Source organism: Myotis yumanensis, unplaced genomic scaffold (genome assembly GCF_028538775.1).
Source record: "Myotis yumanensis isolate MYYU_CA2020_CCGP unplaced genomic scaffold, mMyoYum1.0.hap1 SCAF_12, whole genome shotgun sequence".
NCBI lineage: Eukaryota > Metazoa > Chordata > Mammalia > Chiroptera > Vespertilionidae > Myotis > Myotis yumanensis.
Genome location: NW_027223763.1, coordinates 14,617,660 through 14,635,120, shown reverse-complemented (window position 1 = coordinate 14,635,120; position 17,461 = coordinate 14,617,660). Strand labels below are relative to the sequence as shown.

General features: G+C 40.9%; 1 protein-coding gene across 2 annotated transcripts in view; it reads left to right on the top strand.

The window, feature by feature from the left end:
* CDK5RAP2 (CDK5 regulatory subunit associated protein 2) overlaps positions 1–17,461 on the top strand; it is a 157,729-nt gene that overhangs the window by 10,788 nt on the left and 129,480 nt on the right. For both annotated transcript variants that reach the window (XM_070430795.1, XM_070430794.1), the window contains exons 3-5: positions 210–277; positions 12,108–12,218; positions 16,297–16,373. In XM_070430795.1, the coding sequence (XP_070286896.1) occupies positions 210–277; positions 12,108–12,218; positions 16,297–16,373 (256 nt within the window). The remainder of the gene's footprint in view (positions 1–209; positions 278–12,107; positions 12,219–16,296; positions 16,374–17,461) is intronic.

Here is a 17,461-nt window from a genome sequence, read left to right as displayed (position 1 = left end):
TTACATTGGGGCTAGTTTAAGTAATTTGTAAATATTTGAAATCTAATGGTTTAGAGCTTTCCCTGGACTCAACTCAGTAAATCAGAAAGTACCAGCAGAATATACTGTGGAAGCTATTTACGTTTTTTTTTCCTCTGGGCTCTGTCCCCTAATAGGGATGCTGGGTGACTTGCGTACCATGATGTTTTGTCTACTTTACCTTTTTATAGTGCTCCCAAAGGTGTCAGAGGAAACGGTGTCTCCCACAAGAGCACGGAACATGAAGGACTTTGAAAATGTAAGTGGAGACACCAAGTTACCAGCCCTAACAAATCATGCCTGCTGCCGCTGTCTAAGTAGACCCAGGAGGGAGCTGTATTTCTTGACAGGTGTCTAAGTTGGGTAATGCCAGGGTTGGAGGAATGCCGTGTCTCTGTGAGACTGTTACATACCTAGGCAATCGGCCCTTGACTATGTGGCCAGTTATGGGTTCCAACAGGATCAGCAATTTACAACTTGGGGGAAGGTGGTGTATTCTGGTGTCCCGACTGTGAGGTTATTACCCTCTTGCACAGTTGAGAGGAGCTCATATTTGTCAAGGGCTTTTTTATGATGTCAGACGCCTTATTTATGGTCCCATTTAATTTTTGCTACAACTCTGTGAGGTATTTTGTATTATCCCCATTTTACAGGTAAGGAATCACATAATATTTAAGCGGCAGAGCTGGGATTTGAATCCAGGTTTTTAATGACTCCAAAGCCATTATTCTTTTCACCACATTGGGGTGACTCCTTGCATTTGTAGGCTTCATCTTTGTTGCTGTTGAATGAAAGTGAGCAGCCTGGACCCAGTGCTGTCTGAGGATGGATTACATGGTGATAGATCTGTCTCCTGTACTTAATGTCTTTTGGCACCGTGTCTTTCATTTGTTAGTGTGTGTGTGTGTGTGGGGGGGGGGGGGGGGGGGGGAGGTGTTATTGTTAAATAACAGGAAAATAAGGTTATTTTCCCAATTCCAAATCTCCTTAACAAGTTACCTGTTCAGCGCTCTCATTTATCATAGGAAGAATTAGACCTTCTTCATTTGTCACCAAATGGAACCCATACTGTACAAGATAAAAGAGATATTTATCAGAGAGAAGACGGAGGACACAGAGAGAAGGACGTTCCCCAGTTGTGTTTCTCTCTCCCCAGTTGTCTGTACAGAACAGAGCGGTACTGTCTCTAGATTTAATTTAGAATACTCATTACTGCTAATAGTTATCTGCAAACCACCAGTGACCAATTGAAGAAATGACTTGTCAGATCTCTAATGGAAACAAGTAATTTCTAAGCTTGGAGTTGTTATAATTTCAACTGTACAACATGATCTATGCCGTGGGGTCTGGGGCCTCAAACGAATGAGATTTGATTATTTCACATTGTGTATAATTAAAATGTGCTCTAATATTAAATGGTGATTCCTGGTTTATCATAGAGTAATACTAGCTACTGCTTATTGAGCTCTTGTTCTGAGCTGGGCACTTATATGTTAGGCTCTTCATATATATTACATTAATATTAAAGCAGCTTTGTAAGATATAGTTATTTAATTTATGAAGGGCACAGTTTTGAATTTTATTTCTAGATGGAAAAATTTAATAGAATCTTAGAATTTTTGTTTCACGCTTTATTGTCTGCCTTTTGATGTGGGATGAATCCAATCCTCTTTATGATATGTAGGAGAAACTGAGACCCAGAGGTGTGACATGGCAAAGCTGTTCTCTAAGGACCACAGCCTCTGGAGCCAGATTGCCTGCTCACCCACTTCTGCTGGGTGACCTTGGGCCAGTCACTTAACAGTTTCTATTTCGTAGTGGAAGCACATGTGCCTACTGAGTTCATCCTGTGTCAGCTGTTGCTCCTCTTATAGTTATTGGTATATATATATATATATTATTGTGATTTTTCCCCCCTGCTCTGCATATGACTTAAGTTTCTCTTGCTCAAGTGTGCTCTTGATGACCTAAATACCATTTTTCTTAAAGGTGAAGGAGAGCCTTCCGTGCCAGTGTTTTAGAATTTATGTGTTTTTTTTTATGACTGTGCTCCTTTGGCTGCTGTTAGGTTTTTATGGCATTAATATTTTTTACTGTAGCATTTTTAAGAGCGAATTCTTCAGTTGAAATTGAAATGACCACACTGTTCTCCGCGTTTCCCTTTTAGGTCTTTATAAGTCACTGAAGATTTTCATCTGTCCTGAGCTACCCAATGCATGACCTCTATGCTGAGGTAGTCTGAACTTTCTGCGGGATGCTTATAGGAAATGCTCTTGGCATCTCAAGCTAATTTTAAAGTCAGCATGCATATTAAAGAGGAGGCAGGAATAATTTTGATTTAAAGGGGAAACTTATGATTCCTCTTCTTCTAGTCTCAGATAACAGGTACCTGAACATCAGGGTCTGTCAGCTAGCATCTAGCAAGACATAGGCCTCCTTCTGGTTTTGCTCAGAGTCCATCTGTTCATTAATGAATATTTTCAGATATATGCCCTATGCCAGGCTGGGCTAGGGACTGGGAATTTGCAGTAGGTTAATACCAGGTACATTTCCCTGTCAAGAGGCTCACAGTCTAGTTGGGGAGATGGAGAGGAAAACAGTGCAGTGATAGAGGTAAATACAGGGTGCTGTGGGGCACAGAGGATGGGCCCTGAACCTGACCTGGGGGTTCAGGGCAGCCTCCTTGGAAGAGGTGTTCCTTGAGTTGGGTGTTCAGAGACAGGGAGGGATTAGCCAAGGCAAGAGAACTGGGGGAGCATCCAGACACAAGGACTCACATGGGCAAATGTAGAGAGAGGCATGGTAGGGTGTGATGAGTTTAGAGAACTCTAAGTTCCCTTTGCTGGAAGGAGCCTCTGTGAAGGGGCCTGAGAGAAGTGAGGCCATTGAAGCGGGCAGGGGTCAGATTCTGTCTGTTACACTGCTTTGTTTGATTTTGTCCTGAAGATGAAGGGGAGCCAATGATGACTTTTAATCCGGGAGGGAAATGACCAAATTACGCTCTCAAAACACCCAGACTGGTGACTGCAGGAAGGAGCAAGGTTGAGGGCAAGATGACCAGCTAAAAGGCTGCTCTGTGTGGTCTCATGGAAAAGAGGATGATGCTGAAGCTAAGGGATGGGGTCACGAGATGTTTAGAAGAAAGTCAGAATTTCAGAGCTAGAGGAATGCCAGGAGTCCCTTCATTTGACACATGAGGACTTTGAAGCCCAGAGAGTAGGAGGGACTTCTTCAGGCTTTGAACTTGGGCCACTCTGCTGTTCTGTGCAAGGCCTCACTCTGCCATGTGAAAACCATGTGCCTTCTTTTGGGTCTTTAAACTGGTAATCCATTAGTACCTTTATTAAATAAAGCTGAAGGTAGTCACCTCTATGGCAGACCTATGGTTGCTGGCAAATCATTTTGGTCTTCAGTGGGGGCCTGTTTATTTGGACCCAGATTCTGGTTCAGCCTATCCAGTTAGTCCAGTAGCAATTTTTATTCGTATATAGAAGAGTTTAATTCTGGCTTTTTCTGTGACCTTCTTGATAGGGAATGACAGGGGTAGTTTTCCACCTCTGTTAATACTACTGATGGATAGTATTATTTAATGACTGTCTAAAGTTCATAAAGACTTATTTAAAAGGATGGATTAAACAGTAATCTATATAATCTTTTATTGTGAGATGTTCATATTTCTAATTTTTCGCTATTACAAACAGAGCTGTGATGAATATCCTTATGCACACATATTTTGACAGTTATGTGATTATTTTCTTAGGGTAAATTCTGCTGCTCATGTCTCATACTCAGCTGCCCTGGGGTGCTGGTGTTCTTGTATCCAGGCCCTTGTTCCTTTTTGTTGAAAATTCTTGGTCTTAGCTGAGGCATTTAGTCAAATTTAGTGTTTTATATGAGGAATGGTAGGAGGTTCACATCTTCAGATTTGCTCTGTAACCTCTATGTTGTGAGTTATTATACCAGGGAATAGCTCCCTTCATCCCCCACCCCTGCCCCATTTTGTCATAAAAAATATTACTCTTGAGCCCACTAATCCATTTTGGGAAAACTTATCCTCAGGAAACAACCCAGTAGAAGGAAAAAGCTCTGTGGGTAAGGTGTTTGTTGCCACATGGTATATAATTGTGAAAAGTTGGGAACAAAGGAATGATTTTACATTTGTTATTTCTTTGGCTTCTTGCAGTAAGTTTGTGATGAAGGTATTTCACAGATGAGGAAGCTGAGATTGGAGAGATTAAATGACTTGCCCATGAGCTTGGTGTGATTGAGAAACTCAAAGCAGGCAGAATTCAAGCCTGGTCTTCTTGATTATAAAGCCTGAATGCTTTCTATTAGATCACATTGACGGCATAGATGCTCAGTAGAGAAATGTGAAATAATCGACAGTGAATCAGTTCAGTAGAATTCAGTGCAGTCATTTCAAATGATAATTGTGTAATTCTTCAACAACAATGTAAGGCATTAGGGGAAAGCAGTGGAATATCGAAATTCACTTATGTTATAATATACTAGAGGCTTGATGCACGAAATTCGTGCAAGAGACTTACCTCTTGCAGAAGGTCGTCCGGAAGGATGTCCAGAAGGTCGTTCAGCTGTCTGGTCTAATTAGCATATTACACTTTTATTATAGACTAGAGGCCTGGTGCATGAAATTCGTGTGCAGGTACGGTCCCTAGGTCTGGCCTGCTATCAGGGCCATCTTCCCCAGCTGCCCGCAGCTGGCCCTGCCCCTGCCGCCACCCATCTCCGGTTCCCTGTTTGCCATCAGATGATAGGTGCCTGACGGCTGGGGAAATGGACCAAGAGGTGGTCAGTGCACCTCATAGTGACTTGTCCAGCGGTCGTTCTGGTCATTCTGCTGTTAGGGTCAATTTGCATATTACCCTTTTATTATATAGGATAAAAAATGTATAGATAAAAAATTCATGAGTGAAAGCTGAAAAGAATATAACAGAAATTGATCTCATAAGTTGATTTCATTGTATCCCGAGTATTGTTTGAGGTTCAGTTTTAAAATTCTGTTGCTGCTACAGTACTAATTGTTGATAAATAGATGTTTGCCAAGAACAGTTTTCTTGATGATTTGAGGACCAGGGAGAGTATTGGAATCAGAAACTAATTCCAGAGTGTCCTTATTTTCCTAACCTCACTTAGCTGCTACTGGCAAAACCATCATACACGTGATATTGTTTACCAGAGATGAATTCTGGATAGTAAGAGTCCATGTTTTTTGTGATGTACAGATGAGTGGTCTAACACCTTTCGGATTTTTAAAGAGGATAAAATTGTTGGTGACCCAAAGATCTGCTTAACGAGGGCTTGAGTGGAAACGGATTCCTTTTGAAAGCCAGCCTTTGTTTCCTGTTTGCTAGTGTCAGGCTCTGCAGGTGCTTTAACTCATTCGGTTGTCACAACCCCCCTGTGAAGTCATTGATTTTTATCCTCATTTTATAGATGAGCCAACAAAGATGGTAAGTAATGTTTCCAAGGTCACATGGCTCATAGGTGGCAGCATTGGAGGTTCAGTTCATTCTGCTGACCCCAGGGCCTTGCTCCTAGCCCAGCTGCCTTGAATTGAAAGGTGATCTGATGGGTGAACTTCAGCTTTGGAGGCCCGGGCTCTTGTAAGCCATTGACACTGATCGCCAGAGTGAGGTCTCTCGCTTAGATTTCAGTGAAGGAGGGCCTGTTTGGAGTTGCTCTGATTCTTTTTCACGTTGTTGATTTTTGTTTTTCCCTGTTTGGTGAAGCTTTAGGCTTAGCCAAGGCTCTTGATGATAGGGAGTGAGAGTGGGAGGAAGCCAGAAGGACTGAGTAGCAGCTCTTTCAAAGTGGGGTCCTGTCCGGCTTCAGAAAGCACCACCCGTGACCATGCTGGATGTTTCCCCTTGCAGAAGCTGCACTTCCACAACAACACTGGGCTTCTGAAGGCGGGAATGTGGCAAGCACAGCCCTTGCATTAGCTTACTTTTGAGCATTAGATTTCTGAGTTATATTTGGTGGGTTTTCTATTTTGAGGTATTTATTCCTACTGTATGGTAAGCTGTTTTCAGTTTTTCCAGCTCAAGTTTAAAAACATTTTTTGAACTTGATCTCATAAAGGGAGAAGGAAAAATGAGAAGACTATTAATATGTTTTAAGTTCTTACGCTGTGCTGGACATAATACTGAGCAATGAAATTAATTTCTTCTAATCCTTATAATAGCTCTCCGAAATGGGCATTATTATAATCCCATTTGTATAGATAAAGGAACTGAGGCAAAGGGGAAAATGAACATGACTAAAGTCATACAGCTAGTAAGGTAGTAAGGATTGCATTTATTTATTTATTCATTCATTTAGCAAATGTTGGTTGAACTCTACTGTGTTCTAGGGACTGTGCTAAAACCTCAGGGCCATAAATAGATAAGGTCCATGCCCTCAAGAAGTGGATTATCCTATATAATAAAAGCCTAATAGGCAAATTGACTGAACAGCGGAATGACCGTTTGGCAGGGGGTAGGGGCTGGCGAACGGGTGGTGCCAGGCCAGCCAAGGTGTGTGCGAGCGGGCAGAGAGAGGGGACAGCTATTGGTGGGCTGTGATCGGTGGGTGGTGGCGACCAGCGGTGGAGGGGTGATGGGGGGGTGGGGCTGGCCGCTTGCCACTGGTGCCATCCCCCGATCTGCCTGCCCGTTGCCTCCTACAGAGGGAGGCCAGACTGTGGCTAAGTCATCAGTCGGACATCCCCTGAGGGCTCCTGGACTGCGAGAGGGCGCAGGCCGGGCTGAGGGGACCCCCCCTCCAGTGCACGAATTTTCATTATAGTATTCATATAATAAGCATAATAAATAATAAATGTGTTAGTAAATAAGGTGAATATAGATTGTGAAAAGTTCTGGCAAGAAAATAAGAATTAGGTGTCAGAGCATGACTTGGAGGTGATAGAGAAGGGGACCACTTTAGATTGGATAGTTAGGAAAGGCCCCTCTGAATTGTTGACATTTGAGCTGAGATGGAAAGGATGAGACTGAGCCACCCTGGCAAGTCCTGTGGAAGAGCTGTGCAGACAGACAGATGGGCTGGGCTTGTCTGAAGCCCAGAAAGGAGGCCAGTGAGGCTGCAACACGGAGCAAGGAGGGGAAGTATGCAATGAGCCTAGAGAGACAGGCCGGAGCCAGGTCATACAGCGCTTTGTGGCCATGGCAGGGAGTTCTTGTCTGAAAGTGGAGAAAAACAGTGGAGTGATGTGAACCAGATCTGTCTGACTCTGATGCCTTCTTGCATTGCACTTCTTCAAGAAATTCTTAAATGTGTGTGTTCACCCATTCAGCCATTGGGTATTTAGTAAAACTGTCTCTTATGTTTTACACTAGAATGCACATGAAGATATAGTTCCTGATGTCTTAGAGATGGTTTGGATAGAAAGGCAAATAACCAGCTCGTACAAAGCCCTGTGATAACTGTTACGATGAAGAAAGTGGAGGGTATATGGAAATATTTAGAAGGGTTCCCAGTTCAGCCTGGTGGGGGTGGTCAGAGAAAACTTGATGAGGGAAGTGCAGAGAACTAGACTGGCATTGTTGTTGAATAGATAGTGCCTGTATGTCTTCTGGGCCAGTCTGGCATTGGCAATGAGCTTCTGAGGCTTATTTACCTTTCTCGTATTTTTTAAGAAAATGTCTTTACCTATGAATAGGACAAATATTTTTTCAAGTGGTGTTAAGAATTTCAGCAGTGTGTACAATGTGGGCATTCTGAGCAAGCTCCATAAATATTTTATTGGTAGCTGAGTAACAGAATAAGGTTTCTCTTTATAGGATGCAGCTGGCAGGGTAGACTTTTTTGTTTGAATGAATGTTTTATGTGCTCTTTCCTTACAACATTTAAAAGGAGGCTTTAATGAACCTACCAATTGTTTCTTGTGCTGTTCTTGTTAGCCACAAAATTGTTAACAAGAGGGCCACGGGCACACAGCTTGAAAATATAATACAGCGTATGCTTATTATTTTCTTTTATCCAGTCATAAAAGTATGTTTATTAAAAAAAGTATTATTTGCTATTACCAATTGTTTTTTAAAGTGCTGGAAAAAAACCTGAGTGATATGTGTGGAGATATTAGGCATTCTAGTACAGCTATTAATATTCTGTTATATTTCTTTTTTGTTTTAAATTAAACTTATTGAGATATAATTTACGTAAAATTTACCAATTTTGAGTTTTGGATGAGTTTTGGATGAGAGTTGGATGTTCTGGATGAGTATACTCTCTTGTAACCTCTGTCATAATGAAGATATAATATGTAAATCTATATAGTTATAATTTTTTAATATGTGTATACTCTTCTCGGTTCATGTGACCATCACCACAATCAGAATATAGAATTAGTTCCATGATGCCCACATGCCTCTTTGTGGTCAAACCTTCTCTTTACCCCAAACCTCTAGCAGCTATTATGTTCTGTCCTTCGTCCCTATAATTTTGCTTTTTCCAGATGTCACATAAATGGAATCATACAGTTTGTAATCTTTTGAGGCTAGCTTATTTTCCTCAGTGTAATGTCTTTGAAATATATTCATGTTGTGTGTATCACAGTAGCCACGTATTATTCCATCATATGGATGTATACTATTTAGTCTTTCACCCTTTGAAGGACATTTGGATTCTTTCTGTGTTTTGGTGATTGTTAATGAAGCTGCAGTAAACATTCACATACAGGTTTTTGTGTGAACATAGGTTCTCATTTCTTTAGGGCAGTGGTCGGCAAACTGCAGAGCCACATGCGGCTCTTTGGCCCCTTGAGTGTGGCTCTTCCACAAAATCCCGACTTCTGCGCGTGGGCCACGAAGTTTCAATCGCACTGTACGTGCACGCCTGCACGTGGTAATTTGTGGAAGAGCCACACTCAAGGGGCCAAAGAGCCGCATGTGGCTCGCGAGCCGCAGTTTGCTGACCACTGCTTTAGGGTAAATATTTCAGAATGGAATTGCTGAGTCATGTGGCGAGTATAGTTTTCCAAACTGTTATCCGGATGGGTTGTGCCATTTTGCATTCTCATCAGCAGAGTATGAGAACCCCATTTGCTTCACATCCTCATCAGCATTTGATACTATCAATTACAACTTTTTTTTTTAGCTAGGCTAGTAGGTGCATAGTGGTTTTGTAGTTTTAATTTGCATTTTCCTAATGGCTAAAATTGGGTTGTTTGCTTACAGTTACATTTTGAGAGTTATTCATGTTCTGGCTACAGTTTCTATGTTGAATATGTGATTTGTAAATATTTGTCCTAATGTGTTGCTTGTCTTTTCATTCTTTTTTTGAGAGAAAAAGTTTTAAATTTTGATGAAGCCCAATTTATTGATTAAACATTTTTTTTGATGTATGATGCCTTCACTGTTATATCTAATCATTCTACTGAGCCCTAGGTTTCAAAGATTTGCCCCTATGTATTCTTCTAAAAATTATATAATTTTCCCTTGCCTTTTTTGTCATAGATTAATTGACCATATAAGTGTGAGTTTGTTTCTGGGCTCTCTATTCTATTCCGTTGATCTATGTGTCTGTTTTGACTATTATCGCTCTATAGTATAGTTTGAACTCAGGGAGCATAATACCTCCAACTTGGTAATTCTTTCTCAAGATTGCTTTGTCTATTCAGGGTCCTTTGTGATAAATTGTAGGATTCTTTGTTCTATTCTGTCAAAAATGCCATTGACATTTTGATAGGGATTGCATTGAATCTATAGATTGCTTTGGGTACTGTGGACATTTTAATGATATTGATTCTTCAAATCCATGAGCATGGTATAGCCTTCCATTTACTTGAGTCTTGTTCAGTTTCTTTCATCAGTGTCTTATAGTTTTCAGAGTACAAGTCTTTTACCTCCTTGGTTAACTTTATTCCTAGGTATTTTATTCTTTATTATGCAATTGTAAATGGGGTTGTTATCTTAATTTCTGATGGTTCATTATTTGTGTATAGAAACACAACATATTTCTGAATATTAATTTTGTATCCTGCAACTTGACTGAATTCATTTATTAGTTGTAATAATTTTTTGGTGGATTCCTTTCTTTTCATGCATTAGAGAGTTAGTTGCAGACATCTTGATAGCACCCTTAAGGACTTCAGCATGTATTTCTTACTTAGGACATTCTCTTACAAAATCACACTATATCTAATATAAAGTTGTTATTCATATTTCCTCAGTCATCTTCACATAGCTTTATCTTTTAAATTCACGATTCACTGTATGATTTCACTGTACTTAGTTGTCATGCCTCTATTACTTCCATTTATTTATTTACTTTTATTTATTAAATTTATTGGGGTCACATTGGTCAACGTGAACATGCAGGTTTCAGGGGTGGGTTTCTATGTTACAAGGTCTATATATTGCACTATGTGCCTCCTTTTTAAAAAAAAAATATTTTTATTGATTTCAGAGATAAAGGGAGAGGGAGAGATAGAAATGTCAATGATGAGAGAGAATCACTTATCGGCTGCCATCTGCTAGCCCCCACTGGGGATCGAGGCTGCAACCTGGGCACATGTCTTGACGGAATCAAACTGTGACCTCCTGGTTCATAGGTTGATGCTCACCACAGAGCCACACCTGCCGGGCAGTACTTCATTTATTTGGAAGAGTTCCCTAACCATTTTTTACTTAAGATTGTCATTAAGATTTTTTTAAAGTTTTATTTTATTGTTTAAAGTATTACATATGTCTCCTTTTTCCCCCATTGATCTCCCCCCGGCTAACCCCCCGCTCCCCCCCCTCCCCGCTATTTGCCCTCACCCCCTAGTGTCTGTGTCCATTGGCTATGCTTATATGCATGCATACAAGTCCTTTGGTTGATCTCTTATCCCCACCTCCAACCCCTCCCCTGCCTTCCCACTGAAGTTTGACAGTCTGATCGATGCTTCTTTGTCTCTGTATCTATTTTTGTTAATCAGTTTATAATGTTCATTATATTCCACAAATGTCATTAAGATTTTTGAAGGGTCCAGGCATGTTGTTTTGCAGAAAGTCCTTCAATTTGGATGTGTCTGATCAACAACTTTTGATTAGATTCAGGGCAGAAGTATTTTAAGTGAAATTGCTTCCTTTCAGTGATTTATTTCAGGAGGCACGAGATGTCAGTTTGTCGTATCAGGGTGATTTTAACTACAGTTGGCCCTCCATATTTGTGTGTTTTGCATCTGGATTCAACCAACTAAAAATACTTTGGTTGAAAATATTTTTTAAAATATAGGTTATATTCAAATACTATACCATTTTATGTAAAGGGTGAGAGCATTTACTGATTTTGGTTTCCATGGGAGTTCCTGGAACCCATCCTCTATGGATACTGAGGGACAACTATATATGCTCTTTTAAAAAAATTAGTTTTTATTGATTTGAAAGAGAGAGGAAGAAAGGAGAGAGAACGAAACATTGATTGGCTGCCTCCTACACGCACCCGGATGCATTTGGACCTCGGATTGAGCCCCCAACCTGGGCATGTGCCCTGACCGGGAATTGAACCAGTAACCCTTTGGTGCACCAGATGACGTTTAACCAACCGAGCCACACCAGCCAGGGCTGTATATGCTCTTGATTAATGTGGTGTCTGATAGGTTTCTTAATTTTAAAAGTACCTTTTCCTTTTGTAATTAATAAGCCATCTGTGGGGTGATATCTTGAGACCGTGTGAATGAATATCATGCTGTCCAGTGATCTTTCATCTTAATTTTTTAGCATTAATGATTCTCACCTGAGTCAATTATTACTATAGTGGTTGTGTAATGGTGATTTTCTGTTCCTATTCTACATTTATTAACTGGATTTATATTGTAAATAACAGATTTCTCTCTTCTTTTCCTTTCTTTCTTTACTTATTGTCAGTGTGAAATCTTGAATTCTTTCTTTACTTGGTCATTATTTATTCTGATGCTCAGATTGGTTAGAGGGAACCACTTAGTTCTGGGTTGGTACAATTATAGCAAAGGTAAGCTATCTCTAGTATGTAACATTTGAATCCATTTGTAGCCTCAGGAGCTCTGAGAATTAATGTAGGTAACATCCCTTTGACCTTATTTTGATAACCCATCTGTGCTTATTTTCCAGCAAATCACTGAATTGAAGAAAGAAAACTTTAACCTAAAGCTTCGCATCTATTTCCTTGAAGAACGAATGCAACAGGAATTTCATGGCCCCACAGAACACATCTATAAAACTGTGAGTGTCCTACTTCTCACTGCCATCCCTGGTGTCTTTCCTCAAAGTCCTCCAAGCAGAAATTTGATTAATGTTTACGCTCAGAGTTAGCATGAGTAGATGGAGCTGCCTTCATTTAGTTCGAATTGATTATGAGGAGCATAAAGATAATAGGATGACCTTAATATTAAGCAAAGAGATACAAGATTAATTTTAAAGGAGTCTTTTTCTCTTCCTAAAATTGGACTTCTGATTTTCTATATCTCAGTTGCCTTTTAAAATTTATTTATAATTTAGACAAAGACAGTGAAATGATAGAATGTCTGTGGAATTGCATCTTATTGTTATCAACTAATTTGCCTAACTGTAGGCAAATCACTTCAGATCTCTGGGCTTGGTCCAGAGGGGAGTGATAATCACTGTGTCGTAGGGTTCTTAGTGTGGATTAAAATGAGGGGACAGATGAAAAGCCACAGCACGCAGTCAGTGCTGGCCGTTACCATCATTGTCTCACGGAGGCTTCCATGGGCAGCTGAGAGTTAGGATTGTCAGTGTTTCTGTGATGTGCCTCTTCTGTGTGCTTTATGTGCTTGCTTATAACTAACGGTCAGAAAAAACATCAATTTCCATTTGAAGTCTTGGCCTGCAGGCCTCTGCCTGAAAACAGACCTTGGTTCTGAAAGTTGAAAAAAGAACTTGGCTTTCTTGAAAAGGCATGAGTACAAACAATATCTCAGTGCCCATTTCTTGGCTTTCTCCAGTAGATTAGCCCTTGGCCTGGGAATTATTCCATTTTTTCTCTTCTGAAGTTTGCACCAGTGGGAACTTTTGAAGGAGGAAAAGGAACTCTGCTTGAGTTTCAGTGGATGAACTTAAATGGGCTTGTCTTGAAGAGGGATTGTACTGTACTTCTGAGGCTTTTCAAGAACTGAAAAGCTCCCTTGTCCCTTAGGACACAATGTTTTTCCTTCATTGTGGGGTGGAAAGACAATGAGGGCGTCCCCTTTTCTGGAAGGAAGTGGTGATGCAATCAAAATGTTAAAGACAAACCAGTAGCCTAAAACATTTTATATGTAAGTATGGTTATCATCTGTCTCAGAACGTGTAGGGTGATAAGAAGCCAAATCGTGTTAATTGCCTTTGCAAGGTCAGGCACTGTCCTGGGCCTTTGTACATCATCACCTTATGTTAATGCTCAAGACAGCCCTTGGCAGCGGGGCTTATCCTCACGTACAGGAGAGGACACTGAAGCTCAGGGAAGATCAGTGACTTGCTTGATGTCATAGCTACTATGTGCGGTGGGTTTGAACCCAGGTCTGCCTACCTCATTGCACCACGCTCTTTCAGCTATTATTTTCCATTGTCTGCTTAGATGACCTGATGTTATTGCAGTTTTATTGCAATTTAAGTTTTTATTTAGGTGTACATGGTTCAAAATTTAAAAAGCATAAAAGGTATACACTGAAAGATTTTCTTCTACCCTGTCTTCTAGTCCCCTAGGTCTAACCAATAGTGTTATTTCCTCAGGCAAAGATATTTTATGTCTAGAAAAGCAAGTGTGTGTTTGTGTGTGTGTGTGTGTTTGTGTGTGTGTGTGTGCGCGCGCGCGTGCGTGTATATATAAACCCCTTTTTATATAAATGCAAGCATGTTCTGTTCTGTATCTTGCATTTTTCCTTAACAATATCTTGGGTATCTTTTCTTGATAGTGGCTTAAGAGCCTCTGTCTTCTTTAAAAATTGTTTTTAATCCTCACCTGAGGACATATTTTCCATTGAATCTAGAGAGAGGAACGGGAGGTTGCGGGGGAGGAGAGAGGGGGAGAGAGGGAGAGAGGGAGGGAGGGAGAGAGAGAGAGAGAGAGAGAGAGAGGGAGAGAAACATTAATATGAGAGAGAAACATCAATCAGTCGTCTCCCATATGCATCCTGACTGAGGATCGACCCACAACCTAGGCATGTGCCCTGACTGGGAATTGAAGCCTCAACCCTTTAGTGTACAGGATGATGCTCCAACTAACCAAGCCACCTGACCAGGCTATTCTTTTTTTATAATGATATTTCATTTTATGCTAATAAGGTATCTTGATTTTTGGTTTCGAAATAATGATTTCCATGTATATAAGTTTATAACTTAAGGTGTTGGGCTTGTGAAAAATAGTCTAGTGGACACATTAGCTCTCTGTTCTTTTAAATTCGCTAGGCTGGAGTGCCAGTTGATTCATCAGAAAGTGTAGCACTCAGAATCTGTGCTATCAGCTCTTACACAGTTCTCTGCCCTTCTGAGACTGGCAAGGAATCCTCAGTTGAAGGGTGTTTCTGTTTTTTTCACAAAACCACAGTTGAAAACATTGTGCACTGTCACTCAGTGTCCTTTATCAAAGATCACTTTCTTCTGGAAAAAGTTCTGCTGTATGGATGACTTCTTTAGTTCCTGTTGTTTGGCGTTGAAGACAATAATACATTCTGAGCCTTGTCTTTAGGCTGCTCTCATTCGTTAGCTCGCTTAGTCCTAAAATTTCCCATGTCAGGTAGCTTACTGATTTTCATTTGCCACATGGGGAACTGAGAGGAGAAACCTTACATCCTCACATCCTGGGCTTGTGCTTCTGCAGACAGTTACAGGCTCACACTTCCAAGTTTCTGTTTGATGTTAGCATGAAGGCAGGCTGTGTCTGCTTTGTATAACAGGGTCTTCAGTGTTTAGCCCAGTGCTTGGCCCATCACAGGGACTGGTGAATATCTATGAAGTGAAGGAATGAATACATGAACATTTACTGACTACTACAGTTTCCTCTTGGTGAAGAGTGGAGGCAGAATTTGAACCCACGTCCTTCTGGTCTCAAGCCCATGACCTTTCCTTTCTGGCTGACTTCTCAACCTGGGTATATACTATAGCTATTTGGCTGAAAGGAGGGAGGGATGTCCTCTGAGATTATAAATTTTACTGGAAGTTTTATGTTTTTAAAAAATATTTTTATTAATTTTAGTGGAAGGGAGAAGGAGAGAGAGAAACATCAATGATGTGAGAATCATTGATCAGCTACCTCCTGCACAATACCTACTGGGGACTGAGTCCACAACCTGGGCATGTGCCCCTACTGGGAATTGAACTGGTGACCTCTTGGTTCATGGGTTGACACTCAACCACTGAGCCACACCAGTTGGGCTGGATGTGTTATTTTTATTTAAAATGATGAACATGTTTTGTGGAGTAGAATGTAAAATTGGCACGAGTTACTAAAATAAAACAGGAGCAAGATTTCAAAGGAAACCTAGATTTATAGCAGTTCTCTGCAAACCGTGCACCCATATCCCTGTTTCTACTATGTAAATTCATCTAATATTCCGTCTGGGATACATTTGTGGACTGGTTTGAGAAGGCATCCACTGCCCCAACTGTCTCACGTTGTGATCCACTTGCCAAAGACTCTGTCTTTGGATTCTCATGTGAATGATGAGTCCAAGGCCATGTGTGACTCCCTTCCTTCCAGTCAATTAAAAGGAAGATGGTTGGTTGGAGAACATTGTGGTGTCCCTTACTGACAGCTTGCCCTGCGTGGTTGTGGCTCTTTTGTAAGTGAATACCCTGAAATCTTAGATTGAAAGGAGATAGGCAATGACGAGTTCCCATTTATCCAGCCACATGTTTTATTTTTTTTAAGCTGTAAAATGTTTCCACTTCTACAACCAGGACATGCATGATGGTAAACAACCAGAAGTAATTGCCTTAGAATGGTAAAGGCAAACTGCGAAATTGCTTGTAAATTTGCTTGGTGGAGGGCAAACAATTTTTAAATCGGCCTCTCTTGTATGACATTTATGCCTCAATGTTTGAATGCTCTGGCTGTTAGAAGCTTGGAAAATTTACATAATTGTTCCAAGTCTTGAGAAATCCGGGGCTTTCTTTGGAGACCACCAGTGTTTAATAATTCCCTTTTCCCAGTGCCCTGAGGCTAATGAGATTTTGAATCTAATGGCTGCCTATTACGAGCATGGCGTAGTCAGTCCACTCCGAAAGCCGTTTCCCCACGGTAGACATTTGTTTGTCCTGTGTTTTCACACTGTTTCTTTTTTCCCCCCCTAATCTCGTCTGAAAGAATATCGAGCTCAAGGTGGAAGTAGAAAGTCTGAAGCGTGAGCTCCAAGAGAGAGAGCAGCTGCTCATCAAAGCCTCGTGAGTACCTGTCATCCTGTCATAAGCTTGCGGGTAGCCCAGGGGTTCTGATGGTGGCGGCTAAGTGGGTCAGTGAAATAGAACCTTGTGCTTTCTAAGCCACTTGTTCTCCAGCTAGGCTCTGAGGAGGCTTCATTTTTATTTAATTATTTTTCAACAAACTTAAAATTTATAGGAAAATGAACAGATCTTGTACATGTAGCAGAATGAATTTTCACTAAGCAGACACACCTGTGGGGCCACCATCCTGATCAGAAACCAGCACATCACCAGCCCCCTAGAAGTCCCCTTTGTGCTCCGGGAACTTACCCTTCTGCCACAAAGATGACCACTTTGCTGACCAGTAGTATCACCTTTAGCTCTACCCCTTTTGAACTTTTTAGAAATGGAATCATATACTATGCACGCACCCTTATATGTCTGGTCCTCTTCCTCAATAATATATTTGTGAGATCCATCCAGATCTTAAAGTGTATCATTAACTCATTCATTTCTGTAAAAACCCTAGAGCCGTGGTCGGCAAACTGCGGCTCGCGAGCCACATTCGGCTCTTCGGCCCCTTGAGTGTGGCTCTTCCTAAGCCTTAGGAGTACCCTAATTAAGTTAATAACAATGTACCTACCTATGTAGTTTAAGTTTAAAAAATTTGGCTCTCAAAAGAAATTTCAATCATACTGTTGATATTTGGCTCTGTTGACTAATGAGTTTGTCAACCACTGCTCTAGAGGTTTAAAGGGATTCTGAAGGTCCTGGCTTGACCTCGCATGTGTAGTATTTTCTGAGGGAATGAATGAATGAATGAATGAATGAATAAATGAATAAACCAGGTTAACACATTTTTAATTTTTGTTGTAGTTTTTTTTAGAGGCACATCACTCACCATTCTCTAGGCAGGGAGTCAAATCAACTTTACCAAGCCTGGAAGTCAGTAGTAGAATTCGGTTTGTTTTATACTCAGTGTCCTGCCTGCTGCAGGTCTTGACTTGGACTTGTTTTTAGTCAAGCATGTACATATGGAAGCCCAGACTCACCAAGGCTATGCACACTCCTCATGCCAGCATGCAAGGCAGAGTGCTTTGTATGCAAAG